Genomic DNA, 27857 nt, shown 5'->3' with positions numbered 1-27857 from the left:
GCAAGAACAACAGGATCTAACAGTTGCACACTGTGCAATAAATACGAAAGTATTGCTGGTTGCTAACAATGTACTATTGACCTCGATGACTCCCTCCTTTTTTCTGCAATATTCTGTTTGACCATTGTGGCTTTTACTATTAAAATATTTTCTCAATATCACTGTTCATATTACTGTCTTATTTTTCTCATTGGTTAGCAAGTTCTGTCTAAGTGTATCTTCTATTTTCTTTCTACTGTCAAAGATACAGGCTATCCATCATTATTCCTTCCTGAAACTCACCTGTCCTGCACTATCCTCCTGCCCCAAGGAAACAGTCTTAACTCCCTGAGTTTCTATTTCCTCTCTGGATTTTGAATAATAATTTTTCGCCTTCTGGTTGGTTTCCTGTGCCAGTTCACCTTAAATGAGAGCACAACTTAAATTCCTGAGTAAATATCACTGTACCAATCTAAAAAAGAGAAAAAAAAAAAAAGAGATCTTGAATTAACTTACTTTTGTAAATTATCACCACAAACTTCCCAGAGGTGACCCAGGTTAAAGAGTTTAAGAATGCCCACACACAGCGGATTTAAAATCGTGCCCTAAACCATTAAATTTTTCTTTATGGACCAGGTCTGTGAGCCTACAGCCACAGAGTAAGTCACTTGTAATGAAATACTGCTGTAGTTATTGCTATTTAAAACATAAGCAATGTGCTTCCTTAAGGAGAACTCTTGTCCACAAGTATGAAATACCCATGAAAACAAATAAACAATGCAACTTTTTGTTTTAGAATGTATTTTATACAAGAATCTGCAGCATTGCTACCTGGCTGTTGGCCAGCAAAACCATTAACAGCAACTAATGGCACAGAAGAAAATTTTCTTCCAGTACTATTTTCTAATTGCTAGAGAAGAAAACTAAAAATAGACTTTACAAGTTTAGGGGTCAGATAGCAAAAGCTGGGAGCGTTCTATTAACTTCTAGATGCTCTATGGCTTTACACTTTCTGAAGATCTGGGTCACTGATTGCTTCAGAGTAAAAATTAGGAATAAACCCAAAGTGGGTGATTTGACTCCAGTTTTGGAGTCAAATAGGAGATACTTCAGTATGGGGTAGGGCATACTCCAGCTATGCCCTAGTTTTATTTGTATTTTAGAAAGACTTAATTATTTTTCTCTAGTTCTAATATAAACTGTCATTAGAAATTGAATGCTTGCTCCCTAGTTACGATGGGTAATTATAAAAATGCTCCACAACTTTTATAATATTTCTTGTTGTATGTCTAGTCCCTTTCCATGCCACTCCAGACATCCCATTAATCTTCCTCATCTCACAGTTTCTATCTGTCCCCTTCCCCAGACAACATGTTGATTAGATCTTCTTTAAGAGAAGATGCTAAATTTGCAGCTCACAGTAATTCCTCTGTTTAATCTCTCTCCTGAGCCTCCCTTTGAAGATGAGACAGTATCCCTTTTTCACTCTCCTCTCAGATTTCCACTTTCTCTTCTCTGTCCCCAAGGATTGCCTCTAGTTCTTATCACCCACCAGTCAGTTTTGGAGATCTCATCCCCTCCCAACTCTATGATGCAGAAGCAGATCCCACACCTCCATCACCCTACTCCACGCACGTATGTCAGCTCTGTGGCCTAAGGGCTATGTCATATGGGTGCACTAATTTTGCCCTAAATTAAATTTCATGTGGCAATTGGGTAGCTCATAATGCAATTTAAGACCTGATTTTGTATAGTAACTCTTTTTCTTAAAATAATATTTTCATTAAGATTTATGATCTGTCAATAAAACTTGCTATAGGATTGACAACTGGCTTTTGTTTAAAAAGTGCATGTAGTGCTTCCTCTTTTGATGGAGCTGAGTTTATTTGTTGATTTTCAGGTACAGAACTGTTTTTCATTGCTTATTCAGTGTTGATACGAAAGTCAAATCCTACCCTCTTTTAATAGCATGCCACTGCTTTCATAAAAGGAAGTTGTATAACTCCTCTGGCACAATGAAGAAATACAAATGGAACTTAAGTTTCATAAAGCTTTTTACAATTTCAGTACAGATGATTCATTATGACCTGCTAAACATAAAAGCTGCAAACATGAGAAAAGGGGAAAAAACAGTTTTATTTTTCTCCTCTGGTGGTGTTTTTCAAATTTGTTAGTTTAGATGCTACCTGTCCTGAACCAGAAAACCATTGTAAGAAATATGAACTTACTTTTTTTTTTCTAGATTAGGACATACAAGCACTTGTAATATAAAAAAGACAAACACAAAGGTGGCACTCCTATCTCTAGTTCTTACCAATCTGACTTTGACAGTAGCATTTAGACCTTGAGCTGGGCAGCTAAGCAAGCTCTGAGTGGAAGAGAGAGGGAAACTTGAAGAAAATCCGACAGAACCTGATGAATTTCTCAGCTGTAGATTTTAGTTTTGTGCTGCTGTAATGGTGGGTTTATGGACTTTTGGATTCAAATCATGCCCTTGGATAAAATCAGCTCAGCTACAGTTTCAAGACACAGATGACAGTGGCAACGTTCCTTCCGTTTTCGAGAAATGAGCTCCATGAGCAGAACTGGGTGTCTGGGGTTTTAGACTTTCTCCAAAATTACTCAAGACCATAGCTTCTTGCTCTTCTACCACAAGGGAGACCCACCGTGGAGACTGGAGCATGGGTGCACAGAGTTGTAAGGGAGCTCAGTATGAGGGCTAGGAGGTCAAGGGCTCCAGTGCATGTCCCTCTGGTTACTTCTGCTATTGTTTTTTCGCAGGTGCTTCTCTGTACAACATATAGGCAGACACCCTACTGAGAGCAAAACACTTAATTCTAGCTAGCAGCCTACAAAGTTAGGCCCCCGTTCCCTTTTATCTCATTTCTTGCTGCCCATCTGCAGTGCTGGTCCAGCTTCAGTGTGAAGAGTGACCCAATGATTTGGGCACCCTCTGGCAAAGTGGGAGTGGGGACTGAAGGTTAGATGCTCTACAATGAAGCCTCCCACTTGCTGAACTACAAACATATTGTGTGCATTCTTGCTATCCCACATTAGCAAATAAAAGGCATCCTGACAGCACCCCTGCCCCTGAAGAGTCCTCTCTGGATTTGTACGTACCAGGATGCTTCCTTTATTCATCCAAAACAACTGTAGGTGAGTGATAGGTATCTACATGCTGAAATTGGTTAAAGTAGCAGGAGTTACAGACCATCACAGCAACTGACTTTAGGCACTTTTGCAGAGACAAAACTTGAGATGCCAAGAGACTTCCAAGTGCTGAAAGTGTCCACTAGAGAATCCTTTTGCCTTAAGTACCCCTTTAGGCATCATCAGTGGCATTAGTGCCCTAAAAATGCCTTTCTTTTTTTAAACTCTTTCCTGGAATATCTCAACCACTCTGAGGTCAAAAGCTCTAGACAGTTGGTTGAAGTTACCAATCTGGGGACTCAGATGTTAAGCATGTTCTTCAGTGCTTCTTTCTTCTGGATTTAGGCCATAGTACAGAACAGAGGAAGGCAACATCAGCTTCCACCATAGCATTGCATGTGCCCGACTACTGTCATTTAAATCCATGTCCAAACCTCTACAGAGATCACGTTCCCCTCTTTCCTGCAGTGTTGTGTTGGAAAGAAAGCTTGATATAAACATATAAGAATTTGAGTCTTCTCCGAGCCACTAAGTACCTTGACACAGCACTTGAAAGTGATATGAGAACAAATGCACTGGTCCCAAAGGGAAAATTGTGGTTTGGTTCATATAAAAGCTTTGTTATTTTCTCTGGAGCAGTGCACAAAGGGCCCTAGAGATGCAAACGTTGCTCTTCTCTGCTCCTCATATGGCTAATGGCCTGGCTGGTGCCATCGTTTCTGTCTCTTCTTCTGACTCATATCCCTCTACTTCTCCCACAGTGAATCGAGACTTTGGCATTAGAGCTAGATTGTCTGCTCTGGTGAAACGACGCTGGCTGATTGAATTTCCTCTTCGACCTGACAGATCAGATGGGCCCGCTCGTCTATCCAAGCGTGCCATTGGAATCAGCTCTTCCCGGCGGTGTTTTGCTTCAAGGGGCTGTCGTTGAGGCTGCGTTCTGAACATTATCGGGAAAGCAGCATCAGAGCCACTTCTGTGGTGATCTGGAGGGAAACAGACAAATAACCCATATTTTGAAGAAAAGAAAAGAGAAACACCATGGTATGTGAAAGGACAGTTAAAGAGTATTCAATACAAAACAGCATTAAGGTTTTAAACCCTGGAACTGAAGCATTTTATATAATATCTATAAAATAAGAGAGTAGCCGAGAACTAAAAACAACCCTACATTTTAATTTTCATCCCAAAGCTGGTGTTTAAAAGATTTTATTGATCTTGTCTGTGCCCTGAAACTTCAGTGAATAAGTGCATTCATCTATCTTTTAGTGCCTCACAGACCAGCTCAATGCCTTCACAGTGCTCCTTTATGCAGCTTTCAATCTTCTATGAATTCCACAAGTCTACATAGTCCTATTGCTGAAAAGCATTGTGAAACCCACAGCACAAGACAAAAAGTGTCCAAGGAGAAGACTATGGTGCCGTCAAGTTTACCAGTCACCTGTGATTAACAGCTGGGAAGAAAATAGTTTCACCTGAAACCAGGAGTTTGACTCTAGGGCACTTTGATTACATTGGGTGTGTCAGACCTGCTCCTACCAGCTCTCTTTGCCACAAGTACACAATAAAAATTTGTCTGCAATAGGCCAATAACTGGATCTCTCATTCTGTTGAGTTTACAGAATATACTTTTTTACTTTTCTTAAAGCCACTTGTGGTCTAACTATGCACTAGCAAATTAGTAAATTTAAGAAACAGCTCATAACAAGCTAGGAGGTTTGGGGAGATAAACACAAAGGTCCATGAATAGTAAAATTGGACTATATCCTGCTGCAGTTAAAGCACATGTGTACTGGGTACAGTCACACAGTCAAAATTTATCAAGTTATTGCAGCTTAATGTCTATTAAATTATTTTAAGCTAATGTTTCCTTCACAGCTTGTACAAGGAGTCCATGCACCGGTACTTACTGCCATCGAACAGGGCCACACATTTCTCTAACAGCAGAACCTGCTTCTGTTAGGCCGTATGAGCATACCACAGCACCAGCAATAAAATAGGAAAGGTATTCTCAGATTTGAAGGGCTTCTACTCAGCCCTTTGAAGGCATCACTGCTACAAAGTGCAAATGAAATAGTACTGTCAGAGAAATCATTCATTCGTATGAATGGCAGAAAGAGCTGATAGGCAGTTTAAGGATCTATTTGTAGTCACTTCTGACTTCTTAGTTACTAAACTTTTTGCGTATGCTACATATAAGGGCTAAACTAAAATTGCTGGAGGATGCTTGTTCCGGGAGGGCTTGCAGGCGTAGACAGAAGAGGTGGCATTTATCTCTGTAGATGCGTATGTGCATATATGAGGTTGTCATTCTAATTTCCTGCATACTGAGTATTTCTCTTCTCAGTTCCCCAGCGCAATCCATCTCATCCTAACACAGTTTAGGAGAGGAGTTTAGGGTGGCTTCCTCCTGCTGCAGACATCTATAGTGGTGTGAATGCTGTGCAATGGACATAAGATAGTGCCAGAAGCTAGACCAAGAAGTGTAATTATTTGCATTAATCACAAGGCAGGGCCCAAATTCAGGCCTAGCTATCAGTGAAAAGGTACCTGCCTTCCCTGCTTCAGGATTTACTTCTCTCCCCACTGAAATCAAGTGCCTGTCTGCTATAACAGGACTTGGTACCTTGAAAGTGTCTGAAACGCTTTTAGGACTAAGGCTTCCGTGTAGAAAAAATTTAGCCTTTTTGAAAGACAGAAAATAATAAGCTGCATAGAAAAAAAAAATTACCTTGAGCAGCTTTGGTTTTCCCCTCTGAATAGATCCTATGGGTTTCTCTTCTGCCTCCATCAGGTGTGAGTGTCCTGCCCCAAGGGGGTGGTTTACCTACACAGATCTCTTTTGCTTTCATCTCTTTCACAGGAAAACAAAAAGGGAAGAAATAAAGTAATTTTGCACCTGCAGGAAACAAACTCTTTTGTCCAAGTTTTTGATGTAAAGACAAAGCTTAAAAATACGGTTTCAATTGCTATAGCTAGTTTTGCCAGAAATTAAAAGGAATTATTCTAAGGAACAAAAATGCCTTTCAGGTTCATATAAATAAACTCAGAAAGAAATCAGGGAGATTACAGAAGGAGACAACGGTGAACATTCAAGTGTCCTAAATTCCATGTTTTCTGTGACACTGTTCTGCTATGTTTCCTTGGGCAATTCAGTGTTGCTCCATCCCCACCCTCTGTCTCCTCACTTAGAGTGTAAGGGAGGATGAGTCTGCATTTTACTGTGTACATATGATAACCTGAGACTGGCTGATAACTTTACGCAGTAACACCAGTATTACTACAGAAATGGTCACAGAGAGCAAGCCGGGAATAACGGAGAAGAGACCAGCTGCTTGGGGACAGACTCTGTCAGGATTTTTTGTTGGGTTATGTGATTACAGTCTCAACTTCACAAACACAGAGGGTCCCTGAGGCACAAGGGCAAGTAAAAGAGCCCCCAGTACCCCAGTCAGAGGAACGAGCCTGAGCCTCTGCCCTGATCCATCATGGGGGTGATCAGCCCCGTGGGCAGGGTGAAACCCACCACGATGAGCCAACAGGGAGACTCTCCCTAGGGCACCTCATAGAGTGAGGTGATGGGGTACAGGGCTCATTGCTGAGATGTCTGGGGAGACTGTTTTGGGATCGTACAGGGCTTATCATGGGATGTTTAGGGCAGGAACTAAAGGCAGGGAAAGGAAGGGATCAGGGTAGCTTGGAGAATAGCAAGCGCGGGAAAATAGAGGGGAAAAGTGGAATAGAAAGGGCTGGTCTCATGTAAACAGAGGTTGGTCAGTACATGTGTCTGGCAATGCCCTGTGCCTCTTCAGTGCAGTCTTGTCCTGTTTTCTCATTAAACACTGCTTCTGACTGTTTTCTTGGGTGAGCATCTCCCTATACTGCGTGCATGTGTGTGTGGAGGCCTGAGTGCCAGCAGCTGGAGGGACTGGGGTGTATGCATATTGTGTGGGTGAGTATGTTATTGTAAAATCACTACCAGTCACCAAGCCAGAGTAGCCATCAAGTAGGATAACAGGCTTGGGAACCGGCCATTGGAGCAACTATGAGTCTAGCACAGAGACTGGGGAGAGCAGAAGGCCTGTGAGTTGAATACTGAGGGAGGCAGGAGGTCCAGACCAGTGACTGAAGAGACCATGGGGTCTACAGTTGGCTACTGGTAAGGCCATAATCTGGAGATGATACCAGAGAGACCTGTTGGCACATGTGTGTCTCTGTGTGTGATGCAAAGGGAGACCAGGGGATCTAGGAGTTCACTATGGAGAAGACTGGGTGTCCAAGGCCAGCTGCTGGAGGGATCTACAGTGCATGGTGTGGGGTGGAAGGTGTCTGTGCACGTGTGTGTGTATGTGTGTGCGTGTGTGTGTGTAGGTCTGAGTACCAGCAGCTGTCGTGAGGCTGTGTCCCTAGGGGCTCACCTGCCCAAGTGCCACCAAATGGGGAGATGGAGGGTCCAGGGCCAGCAGCCGGGCAGAGTGTGTGTCTGAGGCCAGCTACTGGGGGATTCAGACAGCATGTATGTAGATATAATTTTCCACTAACAGGCTATCATAGAGATCAGACAGAGAGGGGATCAGGATGAAGCCACTGGTGCTGTTTGCATTTGCGTGAGCCCTGTGCCCTGTCTGTGCTGGTCTGTGTGTCCGACCGTGGGCACGTGTGCACTGAATTACAGTGGGGGGGTGCCTGTTGGGAATACCTGCTCAGCATCGCTGCTGGCAGGACCTGGAGGCACGGAGCTGCAGCAGGCTCAGGTTCAGCAACTCCTGACAGTTGCACATGAAATTGTGTCTGTGGGGCTGCAGAGAAAAGACAATTTGCTTTTTCGGCCTTAAACAAATGCCCTCATGGCCAGGCCATACTGTAGGGATCACAGGAATGTTTGTGCAAGGGGGAAAAACAGAAAACTAGGCCGTGCTGGAATGAGAAAGAAACTGCTACAGTAATGACCATATAAACAACATAGATAAAAAAGATAGGAGAGAAGGGTGTAGCTCATTTAAACAGGCGAGGGACTTCCATGGAAGTATTCATAGAATATAGAATGGTTTGGGTTGGAAGGGACCTTTAAAGGCCATCTAGTCCAACCCCCCTGCAAGAAGCAGAGACATCTCCAACCAGATCAAGTTGCTCAGAGCCCCATCCAACCTGGTTTTTAATGTTTCCCGGGATGGGCATATACCTCTCTGGGCAACCTGTTCCAGCATTTTGCCATCCTCATTGTAAAAAATTTCTTCCTTATATCTAGTCTTTCTAAGCCCCCTTTAAGTATTGAAAGACTGCAATAAGTTCTCCCCAGAGCCTTTTCTTCTCCAGGCTGAACAGCCCCAACTCTCAGCCTGCCCTTATAGGAGAGGGTCTCCAGCCCTCTGATTGTTTTTGTGACCCTCTTCTGGACCCACTCCAACAGGTCCATGTCCTTCCTGTGCTGAGGACCCTAGAGCTGGATGCAGTACTCCAGGTGGGATCTCACCAGAGAGGAGTAGAGGGGCAGAATTACCTCCTATTCATTTAGTACTGTTAAATCCACTGAGCAACTGGACAAGTTTCTTTCACTGCTGGAGCAGGATGAAGAGTAAAGCATTGCCATTACCTGTAAAAGTAACACGCTTGGCTTTTCGTCCAGTGGGCTGGCTGGGGCCCTGAGGCAAAGAGAGGTAGCGTATGCTTTTGGTGCTAGCCTGTGTATGGAGACAGAAATGCATTCAGTGTCTCTGATCGCCTCCACAATTTGCACTTATTTGGTGGGATGGTAAAAAGGGACTCTTATATGCTTTTTCTGCTGTGCCTCTGCACCTTTTCAGCCAGATTTAGAGAGGTGTAAATAAGATCTATGCTTGGCTTGGATGTTTGAACTCAACATCAGCTCCAGTGAAAATGTCTGTGTCTGATATAACAGCCCTAGAGGTTTTTTTTTACAGTCAGTAGAGAGAAATATGTTCTTCTAAGATTCACCTTTACTATTTCAACTGACAACTTTAAATGAAATTCATATATCCAGCAAGAACTTATTTATCTTCCTGAACTGTGATTTTCTCAGCTGTAAATGTCTATGCTATTCAATGCCTACATTTGGTCAGACAAATCTTAGTAATCAAGAGCCCAAACTGTCAGTGCAAGGGGTCAAGGGCTTTGTATCAGGTGTTTTGTGATAATACCATGTTTTGCACATGCCAAAATATTGCAAGTTACATTATTTTACTACATACAGCCATAGTAGCTGATTTCTGATCAATGTATATAGGTAGGACATAAAAGTGTTTCCGTCCACAAGCTAAGTGAAGCTCTTTCTTCCTAGGTGCTGCATGAGGACATTGGGGAAAGTATCCATTTTAATTACTCAAAAAAGCGTATAAACATGGGTATCTCTTTCTTTTTTACAGAGAAGTGGAGGCCTTTTTCATGTGAATAGTAGTTTACATAACAGGTACCTGTCCACCCCAAGGTAAGCTGTTTCCCTTCCTGCAACTCTGCCTCAGGCTGTGCTGCCGACGGATGAGGATTTCTTGAGCTTGTTTCTCATTTGTGTTGGCAGGCAGGTTGTGTCGGCTGTATGTTGGTGCCTGAAAGAGAAAATGCACCCAGCTGATTTTCTTTGCGCTTGCGATGTTAATAACCTTGCGCAGCCTGGTCGATCATGGTGCCAAAGGGACACCTCCCCTGGCTTGGCCACCAACTCATCACAGGTTTCTTTGGTATCCCATGGAAAAATGCAGCCTTGCACTAACCTCACTGCTGCAGAGCAAGATGGGAGGAAGCACGAGCACAGCTGTAAGTCTCAAACCTCAAGGGCTCCATTTCGATGCCATTTTTGATAGACTCTTGCCTGCTCAAAGTGCACCATAAAGTATGCCTACCTACACAAGGCTGTTAACATCTCTGGGCTTGTCCTCTCTTTGTCGTGTCACTTGTCATCACACAATTGAGATCTACAGATCTGAGGCAGGTACCAAGAGAGAAATAGCTGGTTAACCTGTCACTGAGCCTTGGTACTAATTACTGAGCCAAGGAGCAAGTTGCAGATACGCCCTGGAGCAAAAGGTTACGTTAAGAAGAGTACACCTCCAGAATGAGATACACAGCTGAGTTTCCTTTCCATACTTGGACAAACTACACCTTAGTATTACCCTAACACTGAGTGTCTTTTAGGACAAGCTTTTAAATCTATTGCATATATCTTATAAAAGAGGGAAATAATTATCTGCCTTAAAGAGAAAAACTCAGTTAAGTTTATAAGCCCTCTTGAAAAGCAGAATCTGATCACGTTCTCACTTGAAAGTACCCTTGTATAGTTGATCTGATGAGCCAGAGCATTACCAGGCCTTCAAAGCTGAAAGTGAGGTATTAGAAGTGGCATTATTTCACTTCCAAACTTTCATTTCCAAAAGCACACCGTTCTCAATACCACATAGGAAGTGAGTGGTGCAAATAGTCATTATTGTAATTGATTTTGAAGAGAGAGAGTTCATTTCAGTAGTCTAAGAGACAGCCATATATGCAAATTGTTGCTGCTAAGATAAGAAATTAATATCATAAGGATAATTGTCCATGGCAAATCGAACAATATTAGGAACGAATATCATATTAATAATGACACATTTAAATGAGCAGGGCCTAGCATTCTCTAGCAAATGTGTATTACATGAATTAGCTCTGTTTATCTGCATAATTTCAAGGTTATGGCAATATATCCTCTGCTACTCATTGCAGTACAAGGGCACTCAGTTGTATATTCTGGGCCCAAGATTGGATTAAGTAGATATTATACACTGGGCTGCATCAGAATCAGTACAACCTTCTGCAAAACAAATCCTTGCTGAGGCATTATCTCCCTCATTTTAAGGCGGGGTGGGGGGGAGGGGGGGAGCGGGGAACAAACCAAAAAGTGAAGTGAAGCTCCAGAGGAGGTACAATTTTTTTTTCACCTCCTTTCTCCTTCTGTGGCAAGGGTAAACTGTGACTTCTGTATGGGCTGAGGATTTACCAGCCTGACTCTCAGCTGACTTTGAGATATGCAATGTTTACCGCCGCTGGTCCACCCACTTCCACAGGGGAGTTTCACTGCTGCTGGCCACCTGCCAACCTGCTGCCTCCCACAACGCCCTGCATCCGTCCCGGCGTGCCAGGTAGCCACCTGGCCAGCATCCCTCCAGCTTCGCAGTGGCAGGCTGGCCGCCCACCCGGCCAGCCAGCCTCCACTATATAGGCTGTGCGTGCCCTTGGGGAGAGGACCTGGGACCTCAGAGGCCCCTGGAGATGTTTGGCAGCCTCAGGAAGGCGGTTTCTGAGTCACAGGTAGCTGTGCAGCGAGGGAAGTCTGACCTCTACAGCTCAGTCTTAGATTTTCCCTGGCTTTTCTCACTGCCATGAGGGTGAAAAGCTGATGGAAAAAAAAAAAAAAAAAAGAGCTTTCTTTTTTACCACCCAGGAGTGAGCCCCAACCCAGGGCTCCTTCTCCGCCTTCCCTTCCCCGTGCAGCACCAGGGTTGGAGTGGCTGAGGGCTCTGGGCCCACGTTTCCCACCAGTGTGACCCCAGCATCGGTCCTGGTACAACAGCCTGCCGTGGCCATGGTATGGGGAGGGCAAATAAGAGCTTTCAGTCTGCAAATACTGCACGATAACAGGTAGCTTACTCACCCTTTGTCGCACTTGGTACAGACTATGTGCCAGGACATTTCTCATGCACTCCACCTCTGCTGGGGAGAGCCTATGCACACGCTGATTTCTGCTGCTTCTGTAAATAAAAAAGAAGTTTAAATATTATATTAATGAGTTGATTAAGTACTATTCCCACGAAATGATGCATAATCTATTTTTAGTGCTAGATCAGAAGGCTATGAAGAGCCTTTCAGTGATCAGTGACATCATTGAATAATCCAAAGATGAATAAAAAACAACAGATTTTGCTCTTTCCTGGGTTTTATAGCTACACTGGGTAGTCAGAATGGGCCCTAAGCCTTCATACAGGTTACAGCAGAAACTCTTATTTTCTTTCTCGAATCTTCATAAGGAAGTTTTAAGTTTTAAGGTTTAAAAAAAAAGTTTAAAGTTTTAAGGTTTAGGTTGGACAACAAACAGTTGTACACTCAGGAAGGCACTGCAAGTTTCCTTCTCTCTCTGAATACACTCTTCAGCATGGTCTAGCAGCCTGGGCCTTGCAGTCCTACTGGTTTTAACTCCTTTGAGAAAGTGCAGCAAATACTTAAGAAATAAAGTATATGTCGATAAAGGAGTCTGAGAGATGTGCCCTGTGGAGAGGAGAACATATAAGATTTCCTTAGCATTGAGCCTGTTTCTCCATTTAAAACAAAAGAACTACCTAAAAGATAGTCATCTTTGTATTTTAAGACAAACTGGGTCAAGAAGACCACGGTCACTTGTAGCTGCTTGCCCTTTGCACTAGCAAAACAATGGACAAGGGCTGCAGTGAAATGTTAACTGGTTTTGCTAAATCAGTCGAACTGTGTGAGAGTTAGAGTTTAGCTGAATTCCCAAGAAAAGAAAGGGAAACAGATATTGATCATCTAGGATGAATCAATTTGAGTTCATCTTCTTGTTTCTGTTTTTGTCCTTTCTCCATTTTACTTTCTTAAAGAAAAGAAAAGAAAAGAAAAGAAAAGAAAAGAAAAGAAAAGAAAAGAAAAGAAAAGAAAAGAAAAGAAAAGAAAAGAAAAGAAAAGAAAAGAAAAGAAAAGAAAAGAAATGAAATTGCAAATCTTTGTTCTCAGCTAAGTGATGTCCTTAAAGTGTTGTCTGCAAATTGTACAATTAAAGAATGGGTTATGATCAATGTACAGTATTGACAAAGCTTTATGTGCATTTATTCTGTACTTCCTCTAAAATAAAAACTTTCAACAGCAAAGGAAGTGGATTCACACTAAACTAAGATAGTGCTGTAAACATAGGAAGAAGTTTGGAATTTGCAATTACAGCTCGTTTAACCAGACTGCCGCTGTTTTGTGCTATAATCTGATACAAGCATCTCGAAAACTTATAAGACCATTATAAGCTGCCTGGATTCTACATTTTATTGCCTCTAGCCGTCAGATAAATAGTGACCATTGGTGGCTTGGCTCTGTCCAAAGTCCCTGGAACATAAGAATTCACTCCCAATACATTTCAAGGTTTTGGAATGTGTTTTCATTCTGCATCAGACCAAAACTGAGATGTGCCTAATTTTTTATTACATGAAAGAATGAGAGAAACTGACAATAGGTTAAAGAGCAATGTTAGAGGTAGGGGTGGGGTAACCAATAGATTAAGGATCTCAATGAAACATGAGAGACCCATGAGTCTACCACTCAATTGTTGGCAAGCTGGAGTGAGAGAAAAGGACTTCCTTTCTGGATTTGACCAGAAATTTTATCCTGGCCCTGACAAATCCTTCCCAACAAATGTTTAATTGACATTCATTGATTCTCGACAGCAGCAACAACAACAAAGCTAGATATTTGCCAGCAAGTAAAAAATAAATAATCACTACCACCCAATTCCAGGCCAGCTGAGTGGGTTCATTGGTTGGCTGGTTGGCTGGTTTTTCACTTGCTTTCAGCCCTCAGGGATAACACCGAGAGGGTCCAGGAATGCTGCCAAGTTTCCAGGCTTAGGTGTAACGCACCTTTATTCCATACTGGGTCTGGCATATCGCAGACTGTGGAACAGCCCCCAGTGTGCTACTTTCCACAGCAAGGAAACCAGCCTCTTTGCTGTCAGCAACCCCTCACTGCTGTCCCTTTGGACAACAGAGAGACCCTATGCACAGCTGGGAAAACAAACACAAGCCAATGGCAATCTGGCCTGACAAAGAGTAGTGTCGTGTAAAATGCAGGCTTGGTTCGTTTGTGTAAAGACAATTGAACTGCCATAGTTGATGTAAGTGGCTATGACATCATAGGGAATATCTGTCTATCTGGTCCACACTTCACTGAATGTCTCGCCGGGTTCTTTATATCTTACAATTGCGAACAAATAAGGGAAAGCAGTGAGCAGAACTCTGCTGGGAAGACATCAGATCATCTCTTTACTTTTCCAATTGCATACCTGACCCCCTCCTCATGCCAGCACACAAGTGGCCAGCTCTAAGTCATTTAACGTCTTATCATTTTGCTATTAAAGTGATTTAAATATAATAAATAAAATTTCCTGTGTTTCAGCTGAGCTGGGATAGCAAGAGAACAAACACGAAGAAGATAGTCTGTATTGTTCTTGAGCACAAATAAAAAAATGTGTATTCTTTTCATGGGATTAGCTATTAACCTACCCAACTGATAACAATGCACAGGTATTGTAATAAGGAATAGATTGCGTTTACATTTTGAAATATACAATGCATTAAAAAAGGACTTTGAAAAAAAACCCAAACAAGTCTGGTATGTTACCAAACCCATAAAGCAATCCTTGTTGAAACTGTTTCTTTGTTCTCGTTGAAACTTACAGCATGTTACAACAAAGCACAGCACAGGAGATATATTTCCGAAGAAAATACTTAAATTATAATATAGCATGAAAACTGACTGACTCTTTGAAATTAGTATCTCTTTCTTCTTTAGACATGGATATAGTTGATACAGGGAGGAAATAAAACACCTTCCACTATGTAAGATTATTTTTATATATTATATCTAAAATTTTTAACTTTGTGAACTCTCCACCAATCTTCACTGGTCCTGTGAAGGAAGTCATATTGATCAGGCATAGCTCTTACACAACTGCACCACTGCAAATGACAACGTGGCACTTGATTTTGTTCTGCACTGTATTGATACATTATAAAATTTACTCTTACCAAAGTCAGTGTAGCAGTAAAATGAAGCCAGCATATTTTTTGAAGTTGACACTTGATTTTTAAAAACGCTATCTCAGTAGGAGAGCCTGTGCATTGGAGATTGATGCACAGTAAAATTCAATTACAGCCACACTACAGCTGTCAAAAATTAGTCCGTCACATCAGCTGTTTATTATAGAATATTTTTCAATCTAAATTCTCAGCTCAGTAGAGAACTTCTGAATTACACTGAAAGAATTTGTCTTATTTCCTCTTTCCCTCAAGAAAAGAAGAGGCATGTGGTTTGCTTGCCATAGATTGTATACCAATCTTGCACATTTTTTCTAGGCTCAGAACAGTTAAAGGAATACAGCAGACAGAAAGGAGCTTGATAGACACACAATATTCTTTAATATCGTCCATTTAGCAATCAATGATTTAGAAAGAAAAGGGCTAAATCTTACACTGCATGCTGATAGCAGTTTCAGGAAGGCAGTTGAATCTTGACATGAATAAACCAAACAATTTTAAAAGAGATTTTAATTTAATGTCCAGTTGCTACTTGAACTTTCTGGTGTGAGTTGAGACAAACATTCCGAAAAGGAAAATATACTGGGCCCTGCCAGAGGCTGCTGCAAAATAGAGAGGAGTTGAAGGATGCAGCAGCAGCAAGCAGGCAGTAACAGCAACAGCGGCCAGCAGGAATCCAGGAAAGAGTTTGTAGGGGTCAAGTGTCATTAGTAGTACCCACTCTGTGGACAGTGGGTTGCAAGGTGAGGATAAATATATGCAGTTAAAGATTTGTATGGAATTCTCTCTTCTAGAGGGTAATTCTTTCACTGATGGCTCTGGAGATCCCACCAGTTTTCTCCCCTGGTCTGTCTGATGCCAAGTTGCATCAATGTTTCATAGAATCATAGAATGGTTTGGGTTGGAAGGGACCTTTAAAGGTCATCTAGTACAACCCCCCTGCAAGAAGCAGGGACATCTCCAACTAGGTTGCTCAGAGCCTCATCCAGCCTGATGTTAAATGGTTCCAGAGATGGGGCATCTAGCACCTCTCTGGGCAACCTGTTCCAGTGTTCTACCATGCTCATTGTAAAAAATTTTTCCTAATGTCTAATCTGAGTCTACCTCCTTCTATTTTAAAATCATTACCCTTTGTACTATCACAAAAGGCCCTGCCGAAGAGTCTCTCCTCATCTTTCCTGTAGGCCCCCTTTAGGTATTGGAAGGCCACTATCAGGTGTCCCCAGAGCTTTCTCTTCTCCAGGCTGAACAGCCCCAGCTCTCTCTGTCTGTCCTCACAGGAGAGGTGCTCCAGCCCTCTGATCATCTTTGTGACCCTCCTCTGGACTTGCTTCGGCAGATCCATGTCCTTCTTATGCTGGGGGCTCCAGAGCTGGATGCAGTACTCCAGGTGGACTCTCACAAGAGTGGAATAGAGGGGCAGAATCACCTCCCTCAATCTGCTGGCCACACTTCTTATTAGACAGTCCAGGATACAATTGTCTTTCTGTGCTGCAAGTGCACGTTGTCAGCTCATGTTCAGGTTTTCGTCTACCAGTACCCTCAAGTCCTTCTTTGCGGGGTTGCTTTCAATGTCTAATAGGACAAATTTGGTATGGAAGTCCCAAAATATGGCAAGACAGTTTGAGGGACTGCAAACTGAAGTACCAAAGATTGTAAATGCTAAAGGAGATCTACTGTCAGAAAAAAAAAATTGTGATTGGGATAGTGGAGTTGGGACTTGTGCTCTAAGCTCTCCTAAAGGTCTCTCAGCACTTAGCAGTGATGAGAAAAACCTGTTGGCTAGCTAAGTGACAAATACGGCCACCTGGAGCCAGTGCTGTGATTTAAAGCAGCCAGAGTGGCTTCTGCACCTGACTTATGATTCCTCTTCAGAACTGCCCATCATTGAAGAAAAACAGAGAAAATGCCTCTGGTTTTGATTTTCACTCTGTGAACCAAAAACCAAAGTGCAAGCATGATGAGCACCAAAATGCCAGCACAAAACAACAACTTCTCATAACTATCTTTTTTTTTTTCTTACATTTCTATTGAAGCCATAAAAACCCTTGGGTATTCCCTCATTTTTATCCCCTTCCTTCCTATGCCTACTCTGCAGAGGGTCAGGAGATCTGTACTCACTGTGAAGAAGTTGTGGATGGTTTTGAAATTTTCATGCCACTCTCAGCCATCTCGATGGCCAGTTTTATTTCCATCTTTTTGTACAATGACACAATGCTGGATTTGGGCTGGTGTTCCCGAATTAAGATTTTCTTCAAATACCCATTGTCAAACTTCTTAAATCTGCAAGAGAGATATTGTAATCAAACTGTGATAAAAGGAAATGTGTTTTTATTTCTGTGGTACAAGCCAATCTTCATTCGAATATGCACATACAGAATTCAGCAGTGGAAACTGAATCCAAATTGGAGGCATCTGTGGACTCCTGAAGGCCTGTAAGTGGAGACCTTTAGGTGGACACTTGGCATGGTCTGCTGGTCCACAGAGATTGCAAAACCCACCAGATAAAAGAAAGAAACAAGCTGCAATCAGAGCAAAAAAAAAAGAGGGCTGGGTGCGTGTTTGCATATAACACCACCACATTTGTCAGAAAAGAATATGGCCAGTCTCCATGCTTTTGTACAAATGTTGTGTTCTAGTAGGACATAACAGCAGCAGCTGCTCTTACAGTAATCCTGGGCTATTCAGCCAGCCACCAATGAGGCTCTAAACGGCCCAGCAGTTACTGTAGTCTGGGCCCATTCTGTTGCCAGCAATTTTGAATCCTGACAATTACAGCAGAGAAAATTTATTTCTTTGTGATCTGAAAAACCGAAAAATTGAATGGATCAAAAAATACTACTTGCTCGCCTGCTGCAGACTGTAAAATATCGCTACTCTGTGGCACAGTTTGAATGTGAATGTCTGTGTGCTTTGGAACAGATATGTGCTTGCAGGCAGATGTTTAGCAGAACAATGGCAGATCTTCCTATCACTTGCTTTCAAAGAAAAAGTTTACCACAGCAAGGTAGTGTGCTCCACAACACCAGGAAAAACACTACAAGGTTTGTACATTTTTTCTTAACAAAGGCTACTCTTTATACATTAATAAAAAAAAAGAAGTACACAAATGTTTCCACTGGGATTAGAGCTTTTTATGTTTTTCTGTGTAACAGAAAGCCTCCTGGAATGTCATCACTTAGGTAATTAATTCTGATATACATATGCTAAATGCCTTTAAAGTTGTATAGAAAAGTCTAGGGAATACCTTCTTACTTTAAATGTTTTCACATACAGTGTGGTGTTTGAATCTGCCCCTGAACTGAAACACTATATGGCTAGTTTAGACAAAAATCTTTTCTCATAGCTATTGGGTAGATGTGTGAAATGCACATCACTCTCTGATGTGTGAAAATGCAGCTATTTCAATGGAATTACTGCTCCAACAGGGAATTGTTTAGCTTGTTGACTGTGCAAACAGTGGTGTGGTCCCAATGGACTTCCTAAAGTTGTCTCCATACTGTGAAAGCCAACAGGACATTTTAGCTTCCGGGTCCAGGTATGTGCCCTAGACGCATCATTATTCCCTGTTGGGACAAGAACAGGGTACAAACCAGCTGCCTTCTTCCCCCTCTTAATTTATAATTTCCATAGGGAGAGACTCTCAGTCTTGAAAGGAGTTGCTACATGTCTCAGCAGACCCCCAGCTGGATTACTGGAGTCCAGTGCTGAAAGGTGAGACAGAGAACTCCAGCACAGAAGTCTAGGCATAGCCTAAGGGATAACTTTTAGCCCACAGCATCATAATACCATGTTTGTGGAAAAGGAAGATTACTGTCTCCCCATGCCACCTTTGACATGCTGAGGTGGTGGCCCACACGACAATGGAGCTCACTGAGGGAAAAGATAAAGGGAATAGCAGCTCAGAATGGCAGATCCATCTCTTCTGGGCAGTGCCTGGAAGAGCTGCAAAGCTTCAGAAAACCTTCTCATCCTGCCTATAGAAGACACAACACAGGTCCTGCATTCATAAGTGAAGACCAGCTAGAAAGTATCTGTTTATGATACTGGATATTTAAATTAAACCATTCCCTTCAGTACTCTTATTTTAAATATCACTGAATACCTGTAAGGACGGGACACCAATTAATATTGAATCTGTACTCACCAACAAGGCATCATATTTGCTGTGGAGGCTTACAGCAAAAGTCAGTGAAGCACTGGCACCTTACGTAGCTCCCGTTCTAAATCCAAAACCTAAAGGATCATTGTCATGGATCTAAGATTCATGCCAAAGCTGTGTGCACAGGCTGATGCCTACAGCATGAGTTCATGTGCTATGTTTTCCTTTCAGAGGGCTCATTTTCTGCTTGTTCATGCAGAAGTAATTTAGCAGGCAATATATAAGCTCTGCACTCCCAAGAGATAATGGTTACTCAGGAGTTCACTTTTAAAAAGAGATATTGCACATGTCCCCAATATTTTCATGCTATTTTAGCTTTACGAGGCACAAGACTGATTTCCTATTCTATTTACCCATTGTATTTTACATGACAGATAGATACGTTTTTTTATTATAGTAGGCAGCAATAAGAGGTGCTTACTTATCTCTCAGCTGATAATGACCCCAGTGTCCACATATGTCTTCAATACCAGCCTTCAAGTGATCCATCAACTGGAGAAACAAGTACGGAAAAATTTTAAGTAGCCGTTATGAGAAAATTATGTTGCCACAAATACGCAATTGTTGATAGGATTCTGAGTTTTTTTTAACTGGGGGCAGTGAGTTAATTCTGAAAGAGTCTACATTTCTCTAAAAATTAAGGCAAAGATCCCACTGTGGCAGCTTCTATACTTGGCTGCAGTGGCAATATTTTGATGGAGGTATCAAGTCTGTCAGTCTGCTATAATCTCATCACCACCCAGTAACATATAGGCCCAAGTAAAGGACTATGTCCAACAGGAGATGATACTGCACATAGAAATTGCCTGGTTCTCTTTGTCTACAAGAACAAAAATTAAATTCTTAGCTCTGTCAACCAAGTTGCCCTTCTGCATGTGTGACCTCCCTGAGAAGGGCACAGGGTCAGCTACCCCACACCTTAACCTTTGCCTTGACCAACAAGTTCTCTTAGGATTTTGCAAATTGTCAAGAAACTGGTAAATTCATCACTGCTGACTACCAGAATTTTCAGCCATCTTTTGTATGTTTCCAGTATTATAGAAAGAGACAGAAAAATGGCCAATTCTAACATATATGTTGTTGAAAGTGGTGCTTTTAAATAGAAATTCCTTTCAAGGTTAAGTGTAAAGGTTGAAATAGTAAGAATTAAATGCACTTCAAGTTGAAATCAATTGATATGCTCTAATTTTCCAAATGTCTCTGCATGTGTTTAATTTTTAAGACGCAATGTTTCTGTTAATTTAAAATCTATTCCATACTGTGAAAATGAAAGCATGTACTTATATTTTGTATAGTGTTAAGTCAGTTTGAGGAGCTTTCTGTTATATTATGTAATGGTACTTTGAGAGTCAAAGCAAATGTTTGAGAGGAGAAAAGAACAACTTGCAACTAAGTTTGCAGACCAATGTTTCAACTCTTGTCATTTCACTAAAACTTGATTGAAGACTTTTAAGGTGTCAGTATGTCTAGAACCAGTTAAAAGATGGCAACAAAAGTATCTGACAAATCTGGCTGGGAAGGATGACAAATGCAGTTTGTAAATGCTACCTTTATGTTTCTGTCCTGCCATGGTCACAAGTATCAAGATATAAGGGCCCTGCCACGCCATGAGAGTTATGATAAAATATTATTATATGACAGTCACTATGAATATAAATTAGAGATCATATTTTAGAATATTACACCTAGGATTTCCTCCAAATGTTGTTAAAAGCATTCAGTGTCCAAATCCACCAATGTCAGTGCTACCAAATGCCTCCCTCTGTCGAGTTCTTTTTTAATACCCCTTCTCTTCTTCTTTTTAGAATATCAGCTACTGATATGAAAAACTTACTCGCACATGAATTTCTTCATTGATAGACTCCTTTTTGTTGGTCTTTTTAACATCTAAGTATTTGACCAATGGTCCAATTGTGATTCCCTGGATTTGGAACAATGAGTTGTAATGTTAGTTGTCTTTCAGAAAAAGCAGAAAGCAAGCAAAAGGATTTGATTTTAATCAATTAGGAAAACTGTGTCTTAGACCCTAGAATGATCTATTACCTGTATGCAGAGCTACAGAAGAGGATTACAACTCAAAACTTTTTAAATATTATGGACTTTTTTTAAAGCAAGATTGTATTTATCAACATGTTTTAACTATATAAAGTAACTGACTCATTGCCAGCCTTTTCAAACCAGCACTCACTTAAAAGAAGACATTATCTTTGTGAGGTTCTTTCTTATAATCTTGAAACCTCTTACATCAACACTTTCAGAATTAGATATTTTGAGGTTTTTTCACTTAGAAACTATTTTCAACTGTTCCAAATTCTTTACTGCACTGCTACAGAATAGTATCTAAAAAGAGGAAATAGAAACAAAATGGTTTTTTTCTGCAACATTCAGATGGAATCCAAGGGACCAACCACAACTGCATAGTGCCCCATCAGTATCCTAGAGTATCTAAGATATTTGTATGGGAAAATACAGAACATGGGATGCAAGACCTCCAGAAGATCCAGTTCCTTCTGGTACAGTAGTGTAAGCCAAGTGGAATAATCCAAACTTCTGAAGTAACACCAGGCAATTATTCTTACAAACCTGAGTTATTCACTTTATTTTCCTTTAATATTCTTTCATAAAGAATTTCAAAATGTTCTTATTTGGTCTCCAAGATGAATTAAGATAAAAGTAAAAAATTCATAATCCTTCACAAAACAGACATATTGTTTTTGTTCAGTTTGAGGTGCACCACTACATGAGAGTGATTCTGTGCTGACGGGGAAAGTTAAAATGCTTCTTAATGTGGAAGCACTAGGAAGTGCATGTGGAGTGAGTAGAAAAGATTCTGGATCCAAGGGGCCCTTTCCTCTGAATAGTTAAGAAGACACAGGTTTTCAATACAGATTTTCTGAAAAAAAGTTGTTCAGTAATAACTAAAAATCCTTGAAAGGGTAATTACACAGTGCAGTGCTAAATCTGGCCATAAAATACAATGGCTTGTCCAAATCTAAGGGTTAGTTCAATGCAGTCTTCACTATGAAGCTTTCAGTCACCTCTATTAAGTGAAAGTAATCCATTAAGAAATACACTTACTTGGATGAATACAGTGAAATATATAACTACAAGAGTAGCAGTAATGAACAATTTTTTTCTTGGGAAGAGATTCGCTGGAAGCAAGAATGCCAGAGAGAAGCTGCTGGCTCCTCGAAGGCCACTGTAGGAAATAATGAGCTGGTCTTTGAAGGTGAAGGGATATGTTCGGAACTTGTTACTGATGTAGAAGAGAGCAAATACACCTAGGAAGGGAAAAACCCACAGCTATTATCAAGAAAAGGAAAATATTTAAAGCAAAACAACGTCTTGTCTCAGGCAGATGTTGATAGACCTTTCTTTTCGATTTTGGGTTCTTGTAGCTTCTCTTTGACCAACTGCTGAATCTCTTGTGTGTGAAATAATCTCCTACCAAGGACCATGGTTCCTAACTGCTTCAGGATTTAAATTCACTTACCCAGTTTAGAAGTGAGATTAGAGGAAAAAATATACTTTCTGTATCTATGTTGCACAGTTCTTCTCTGAAGTGTTCTGGAGACAAGACAAACCACTGGATGAGAGTTTTTCCTATGCCTTCCCTTGCAATGTTTCCTGCTCTCTGCACAGTATCTGCCTGTTTACCAATTAAGTTCTGTGGGCAGGTTCACTGAAAGTTATAGAGTAATAGCAAGTTATTTTTTAATCCTCTGGCTTCTTGTATCTCTAATTCTCTGTTTATTTCTCAAATTCCATTTTGATTTTAATAAAAATTAAAATTAATCAGACAGCCTCTGGCTGTGTAAGTTCTGTATAAGAACTGCAGCTTTTCTTTATATAGAGTACATTTAACTGTTTGCTTGATTTACTCTTAACCTTCTCCATCTTCCATAAGAAACACATATCCTATATTTTGTGTGAAAACTGTTAAATTTCTGAAGTAAAAACTGACAAATGCTAATAATCACTGGTGTTATTTTACACAGCTTTCACTGATAAACGCAGTGTATTATTATATGTAAGGCCAGTAGCAGTATCCTGATATGTAGGTTGTTAGATACCACTTCATGTAAGACCTTTTTTGGCTACTTATGACTATGCTAAACATCAGCTACACAGACTGAAACTGCATTTGTGACGTATCACCCTCAGGCCAATTCTTTGTACTTTATTCAAGCTTCAGAGAAAATGATGTAATCATTTTAGCAAACAAATTTAGTGGAAAATATTTCGGCCTTCGTGTGGACAGCTCTAGCACTCCCCTTGGTGTTTAAGGGGAGGATGGACATGTGGCAGCAAAATAGCTCTTGTATCAGGAGAGCACTTTTTCTGTCTTGATTGAAAGGATATTCCAATACAGAGTCCAAAAGTAAGCCTTCAAAAACTTAGAGGCTGTGCTTGGTCCAGGATTAGCAAGAAACTATTTAATACCTTTCTTTTTGCTGTCAACCCACAAAAATCATGTCACCGCTGCTGTTGAGTCCTTGTGTCATCCCTATATAATAGAGCTGTTCAGATACATGTACTTGAATTTTCACAGGTTTCCCCTTTCCTCTTTTTCCTCTGGTTGAATGCCTTCCTCCAGGGCTCCCAGGCTTAAAAGTCAAAGGTCTTGAAATGTGTATGGGCTTTGAGGGTGAAGCTAACATCTTCTTCCTGCTCTGGTATTCATTTTTGACAGAGGGATAACCCACCTGAGAGATTTAAGAAATAGTACCTTAATCTGAGATGTTTGATGCCAACACTTAGCTAGTTGCAAATGTTAGACTCAGAGTGCTGTAGGATGGAAAGGACCTTTGGAGGTCATCTAGTGCAAGCCAGTACTCAAAGCAGAGGTAATCAGATCAGGTTGCTCAAAGGTCCAGTTAAGTCTTGAATACCTTTAAGAAATGAGAGCTGAGCCACTGTTATAATATTGGATCACCCTCATGTTAGAAATATGTTCCCACTCTCTAATCAGAATTTCCCACATTCCAGCTTTTGTTTGTTGCCTCTTGTCCTATTAGTGTGCACCTCTGGGAACTGTTTGTCTCCATCTTCTCTCTCCTCTGATCGGCTTCTTGTAGAAAGTAATAAGTTCTCTCCTGTGCCGTATCTTCACCTGGATGCACAGACCCAGACTCCTTGTATGCCCAGTGCTCCAGCCTCTGACCAGGTTGGTGGCCTTTATTGCACTTGATCCAGAACCTCCAAGTCTTTCCTATACTAGGAAGCCCAGTACTGGAGACACCACTCTGGAGACAGCACACACTTCCACACACACTTCCACCAGTGCTGAATAGCAGAGAAGAAACACTCCTCTGGACCTGCTGGCTACAACACTTGCTAATGTAGCCTGGGACATGGTTGGCTTTCTTTGTCACAAGGACATAATTATGGCTCGCGTTCAACCTGTTTTCTACCAGGCCACGTCATTTTCCTCACAGCTAGACTCCAGATCTGTACTGGTTCATGGAGTTATTCCAATTCACATGTAAGTCCTTGTATGTACTCTTCTTGAACATCAAGAGCAGATTTCTCCAGCCTATTCAGGTCCTTTTGAATGGAAGCCATTCAGAATATGGACCGCCCCTGCAGTTTGGTGTCAACCGCAAACTTGCTCATTGTACACTACATTCCATCCTCCAGATCATTAATGAAGACATTAAAACAATATTGGTCTCTGTACTGAGCCCTGAGGGATGCCATTAGCCACCAGCTAGACTAGTATTTTGAGCCCAGCGGTCCAGCTAATTCCCTTCCCATATTATCAACCACTTCAATCAGCCAAAATCTGCTCTTTCAAGTCCAGAGTTGTAACTCTGCTGTTTGTTGGCTTGCTCACTCCTCTCAGGATCTTAGCATCCATGGTCTCACGGTCACTGCACTTGAAGTTGCCTTCAATCTTCAGATCTTTCACCATTACTTCCTTCTTTGTGAGTGGCGTAGAATCACAGAATCATCATAGAATGGTTTGGGTTGGAAGGGACCTTCAAAGGTTATCTAATTCAACCCCCCTGCAAGGAGCAGGGACATCCCCGACTAGATCAGGTTGCTCAGAGCCTCATCCAACCTGGCTTCAAACATTTCCAGGGATGGGGCATCCACCACCTCTCTGGGCAACCTGTTCCAGTGTTCTACAACTTGCATTGTAAAAAATTTTTTCCTAATATCCAGTCTAAATCTACCTCCATTTATTTTAAAACCCCCTTGTCCTATCACAACAGGCCCTGCTGAACAGCCTTTCCCCATCTTTCTTGTAGGCCCTCTTGAGGTACTGGAAGACCTGGTATCTGGTCTCCCTGGAGCCTCCTCTTCACCAGGCTGAACAGCCCCAATTCTCTCAGCCTGTCCTCATAGAAAAGGTGCTCCAGCCCTCTTATCATCTTCGTGGCATATTCTCCAGTTGATTCACTAACCAGTTTCCAGCAATTATCACTTGCCTTTTCCTCTCAATCCCTTTTTGCCTTCCCCTTCAGGGCACAGCTGGCCCTGATGTATCACCTGACAGTTCTTGTTCCTCCTCAATGACATAGCAGATGATGCAGGGCCAATGCCCAGAGCTCAAGCCTGGGCTCTGTATGTAAAGGGAATATAGACAAGGGCTGAATGCTGGAGGAGGTGGTGACAGGTGCCCAGTGTACATTTCTGCCCCACAGGATGCTCCAGAGAAGCCACCATTGATTTTAAATGCAGCATGGAGGAACTAACCTAGTAACTTAGTTAGCCAAGGTGGGTGCCTAAATTTCAGTGCTCAGAATATCTCCTCCAAGGCCACCTGATGGAATATTTTGTTTTCTCATCCTCTTTAAAAAATATAAATTACTCTGAAAAATCCTATGGAAATTCAAAAAGAATGTTATTATGATGACCAATACAGGCACTCAGAAGTTTAAAAATATCAGAAATAGGGTTACTTGCATAATTATATTTTTGACCCTCTTGTGTGTAATACTTCCAAAACATCTTTCATTACAAAAGCAAGTGACAAATAACAGTGTCTGACTAGGGTGTGCTCCATAATTGTCCTGATTTCAGCAGGGATGGATTTAATTTTCCTCTCAGTAGCCAGTGTGTTTTGGTTTTCACGTGTGAAGAATGTTGACAACACACTGATGATGAGTTGTTGCTAATGAGACCAAGGACACTGTTCAACTTTCCAGGTCTCGCTAATGTGCAGGATGAATCGATGTGCAGGTGTGGGAAGCTGGGAGGGATACAGCCAGAACAGTTGACTCAAATTGACCAAAGAGAGTATTCCATGCCATAAAGGTCATGCCCAGTATATAAGTGGGGGTTGTCTGGAGGGTCATCTCTCTCGCTCCTTTGCTTGCTGCTTGGTTTTGTTTCTGTGACTGTAGCTTGGGACGGACTGTATCGGTCATTGGGACATCAGGTGGTGAGAAATTGTGCATCGTTCATTTTGTATGTTTTAGTATCCTCATATTTTGTTATTATTGTCATTTTCCTTTGCTCTTCTAGTAAGCTGTCTTCATCTCAACCCACGGGTTTTCCTTTCCTCCCAGTTCTCTCCCTTTTCGTACTGGGGAGAGGGAGGGAGAGCAAGAAACTGTGTGGTGACCAGGGCTAAACCACAACAGTAATTCATCACCTCTGCAGAAATGTGTTTGCTTTCTGTTGCAGCACTTGTAACTTAATCTGATGCAGAATAGAATATTCAGGTTAAAAATAAGGATGGCATGGGCAATGGGTCCAAAACGGAGCCTTATATAATGCAGACAAGGAGTGTAACCTCTCACATCCCTAACACAGTGACCGTAGATGTTGAGGAACTAGGAGTTGTATGGAGCTCAGAAAGTGGCCAGGCTTGCGAGCCTTCCCTTATTAGCATCTCCTGCAGGCTCTGTTAAAGGTATTGCTAGAGGGTTGGTCTGGCCCAGTAGGTCATTCCTTCTTTTCTTATGTCAGCTAGAGTGTTTGGCTGGACGGTACTACTAGATGAGGGAGAAGATTGCAATGTGTCACGTCTCTGCTTCCACAGTTCCAGTAAATTGTCTAACAGAAACAAAAGCAGTTCATACGAGAAATCTGCCAGGACTGTTGCCACCTCCAGAACACTACCAGCCTTCTTATTGCCTCTCTTTGTCCAACGTTACTGTCAACTGATCCTGGATATTAGGAGAAGATGAGAATTGGTGTCCCATAGCTCATGTAACATCATCTTTAAACTGCCCTGTTCATGCTGGAGGAATCCCAGTCTCACAGATTAGAGAGTAGGAGACCTTTGCAGGAATGGGGAGATACTGTGTGTAGAAGTGGAGAAGGTTCAAACAGGCACTCTTCTCTAGCAGTTTAAAATTTCAGAATTGACTTGTGAGAAGCAGTAGCATAGTGTGGTTGGCCTAAATGCAGTATAAGGAAGGAAATAGAGTCCTTGTTCAGTTATCCGTCAGTGATAATTTTCACATTCCCTCTTTTACAATGCCTCTCAGACTCCTCACCCAGGTCTTGTAGAGTTATAGACTAGAAGTGCATTGATGTACATTATCTAATTAGTAAGTTAATTACAGTGTGCAGTGAAATCATTATGAAAACCACTTACCCAAGGGTTTGTAGTTAACTAAGATATCAGCACCTGTATAGTCATAATCATGGTAATATTTTAATTTTGCTTAAAGTATTCCACTCTCACCTAATCATAAAATCTGTGCTTGGAGACTGGCATTCAGATTATTTGGGGGATTTTTCCACCTTTTTTCCATGTGTAGATTTGTGAATTAACTTTTCAGTAACATAACTCTATTAAACCGGTTATACCA

General features: G+C 41.5%; 1 protein-coding gene across 1 annotated transcript in view; it reads right to left on the bottom strand.

Moving 5' to 3' along the window:
* Window positions 1-3813: 3813 nt before the first annotated feature.
* Window positions 3814-27857, bottom strand: part of SLC9A4 (solute carrier family 9 member A4) — a 37676-nt gene continuing 13632 nt past the window's right edge. The window contains exons 5-12 of the mRNA XM_086740888.1: window positions 22165-22367; window positions 20921-21007; window positions 19508-19578; window positions 17046-17207; window positions 11768-11864; window positions 9561-9692; window positions 8723-8810; window positions 3814-4115 (exon numbers count right to left, since the gene is read on the bottom strand). Coding sequence (XP_086597014.1) covers window positions 3814-4115; window positions 8723-8810; window positions 9561-9692; window positions 11768-11864; window positions 17046-17207; window positions 19508-19578; window positions 20921-21007; window positions 22165-22367 — 1142 coding nt within the window. The remainder of the gene's footprint in view (window positions 4116-8722; window positions 8811-9560; window positions 9693-11767; window positions 11865-17045; window positions 17208-19507; window positions 19579-20920; window positions 21008-22164; window positions 22368-27857) is intronic.

The sequence above is a fragment of the Chlamydotis macqueenii genome, chromosome 1, assembly GCF_036417535.1.
Source record: "Chlamydotis macqueenii isolate bChlMac1 chromosome 1, bChlMac1.mat, whole genome shotgun sequence".
NCBI lineage: Eukaryota > Metazoa > Chordata > Aves > Otidiformes > Otididae > Chlamydotis > Chlamydotis macqueenii.
This window is presented reverse-complemented; position numbering and strand designations above follow the sequence as displayed.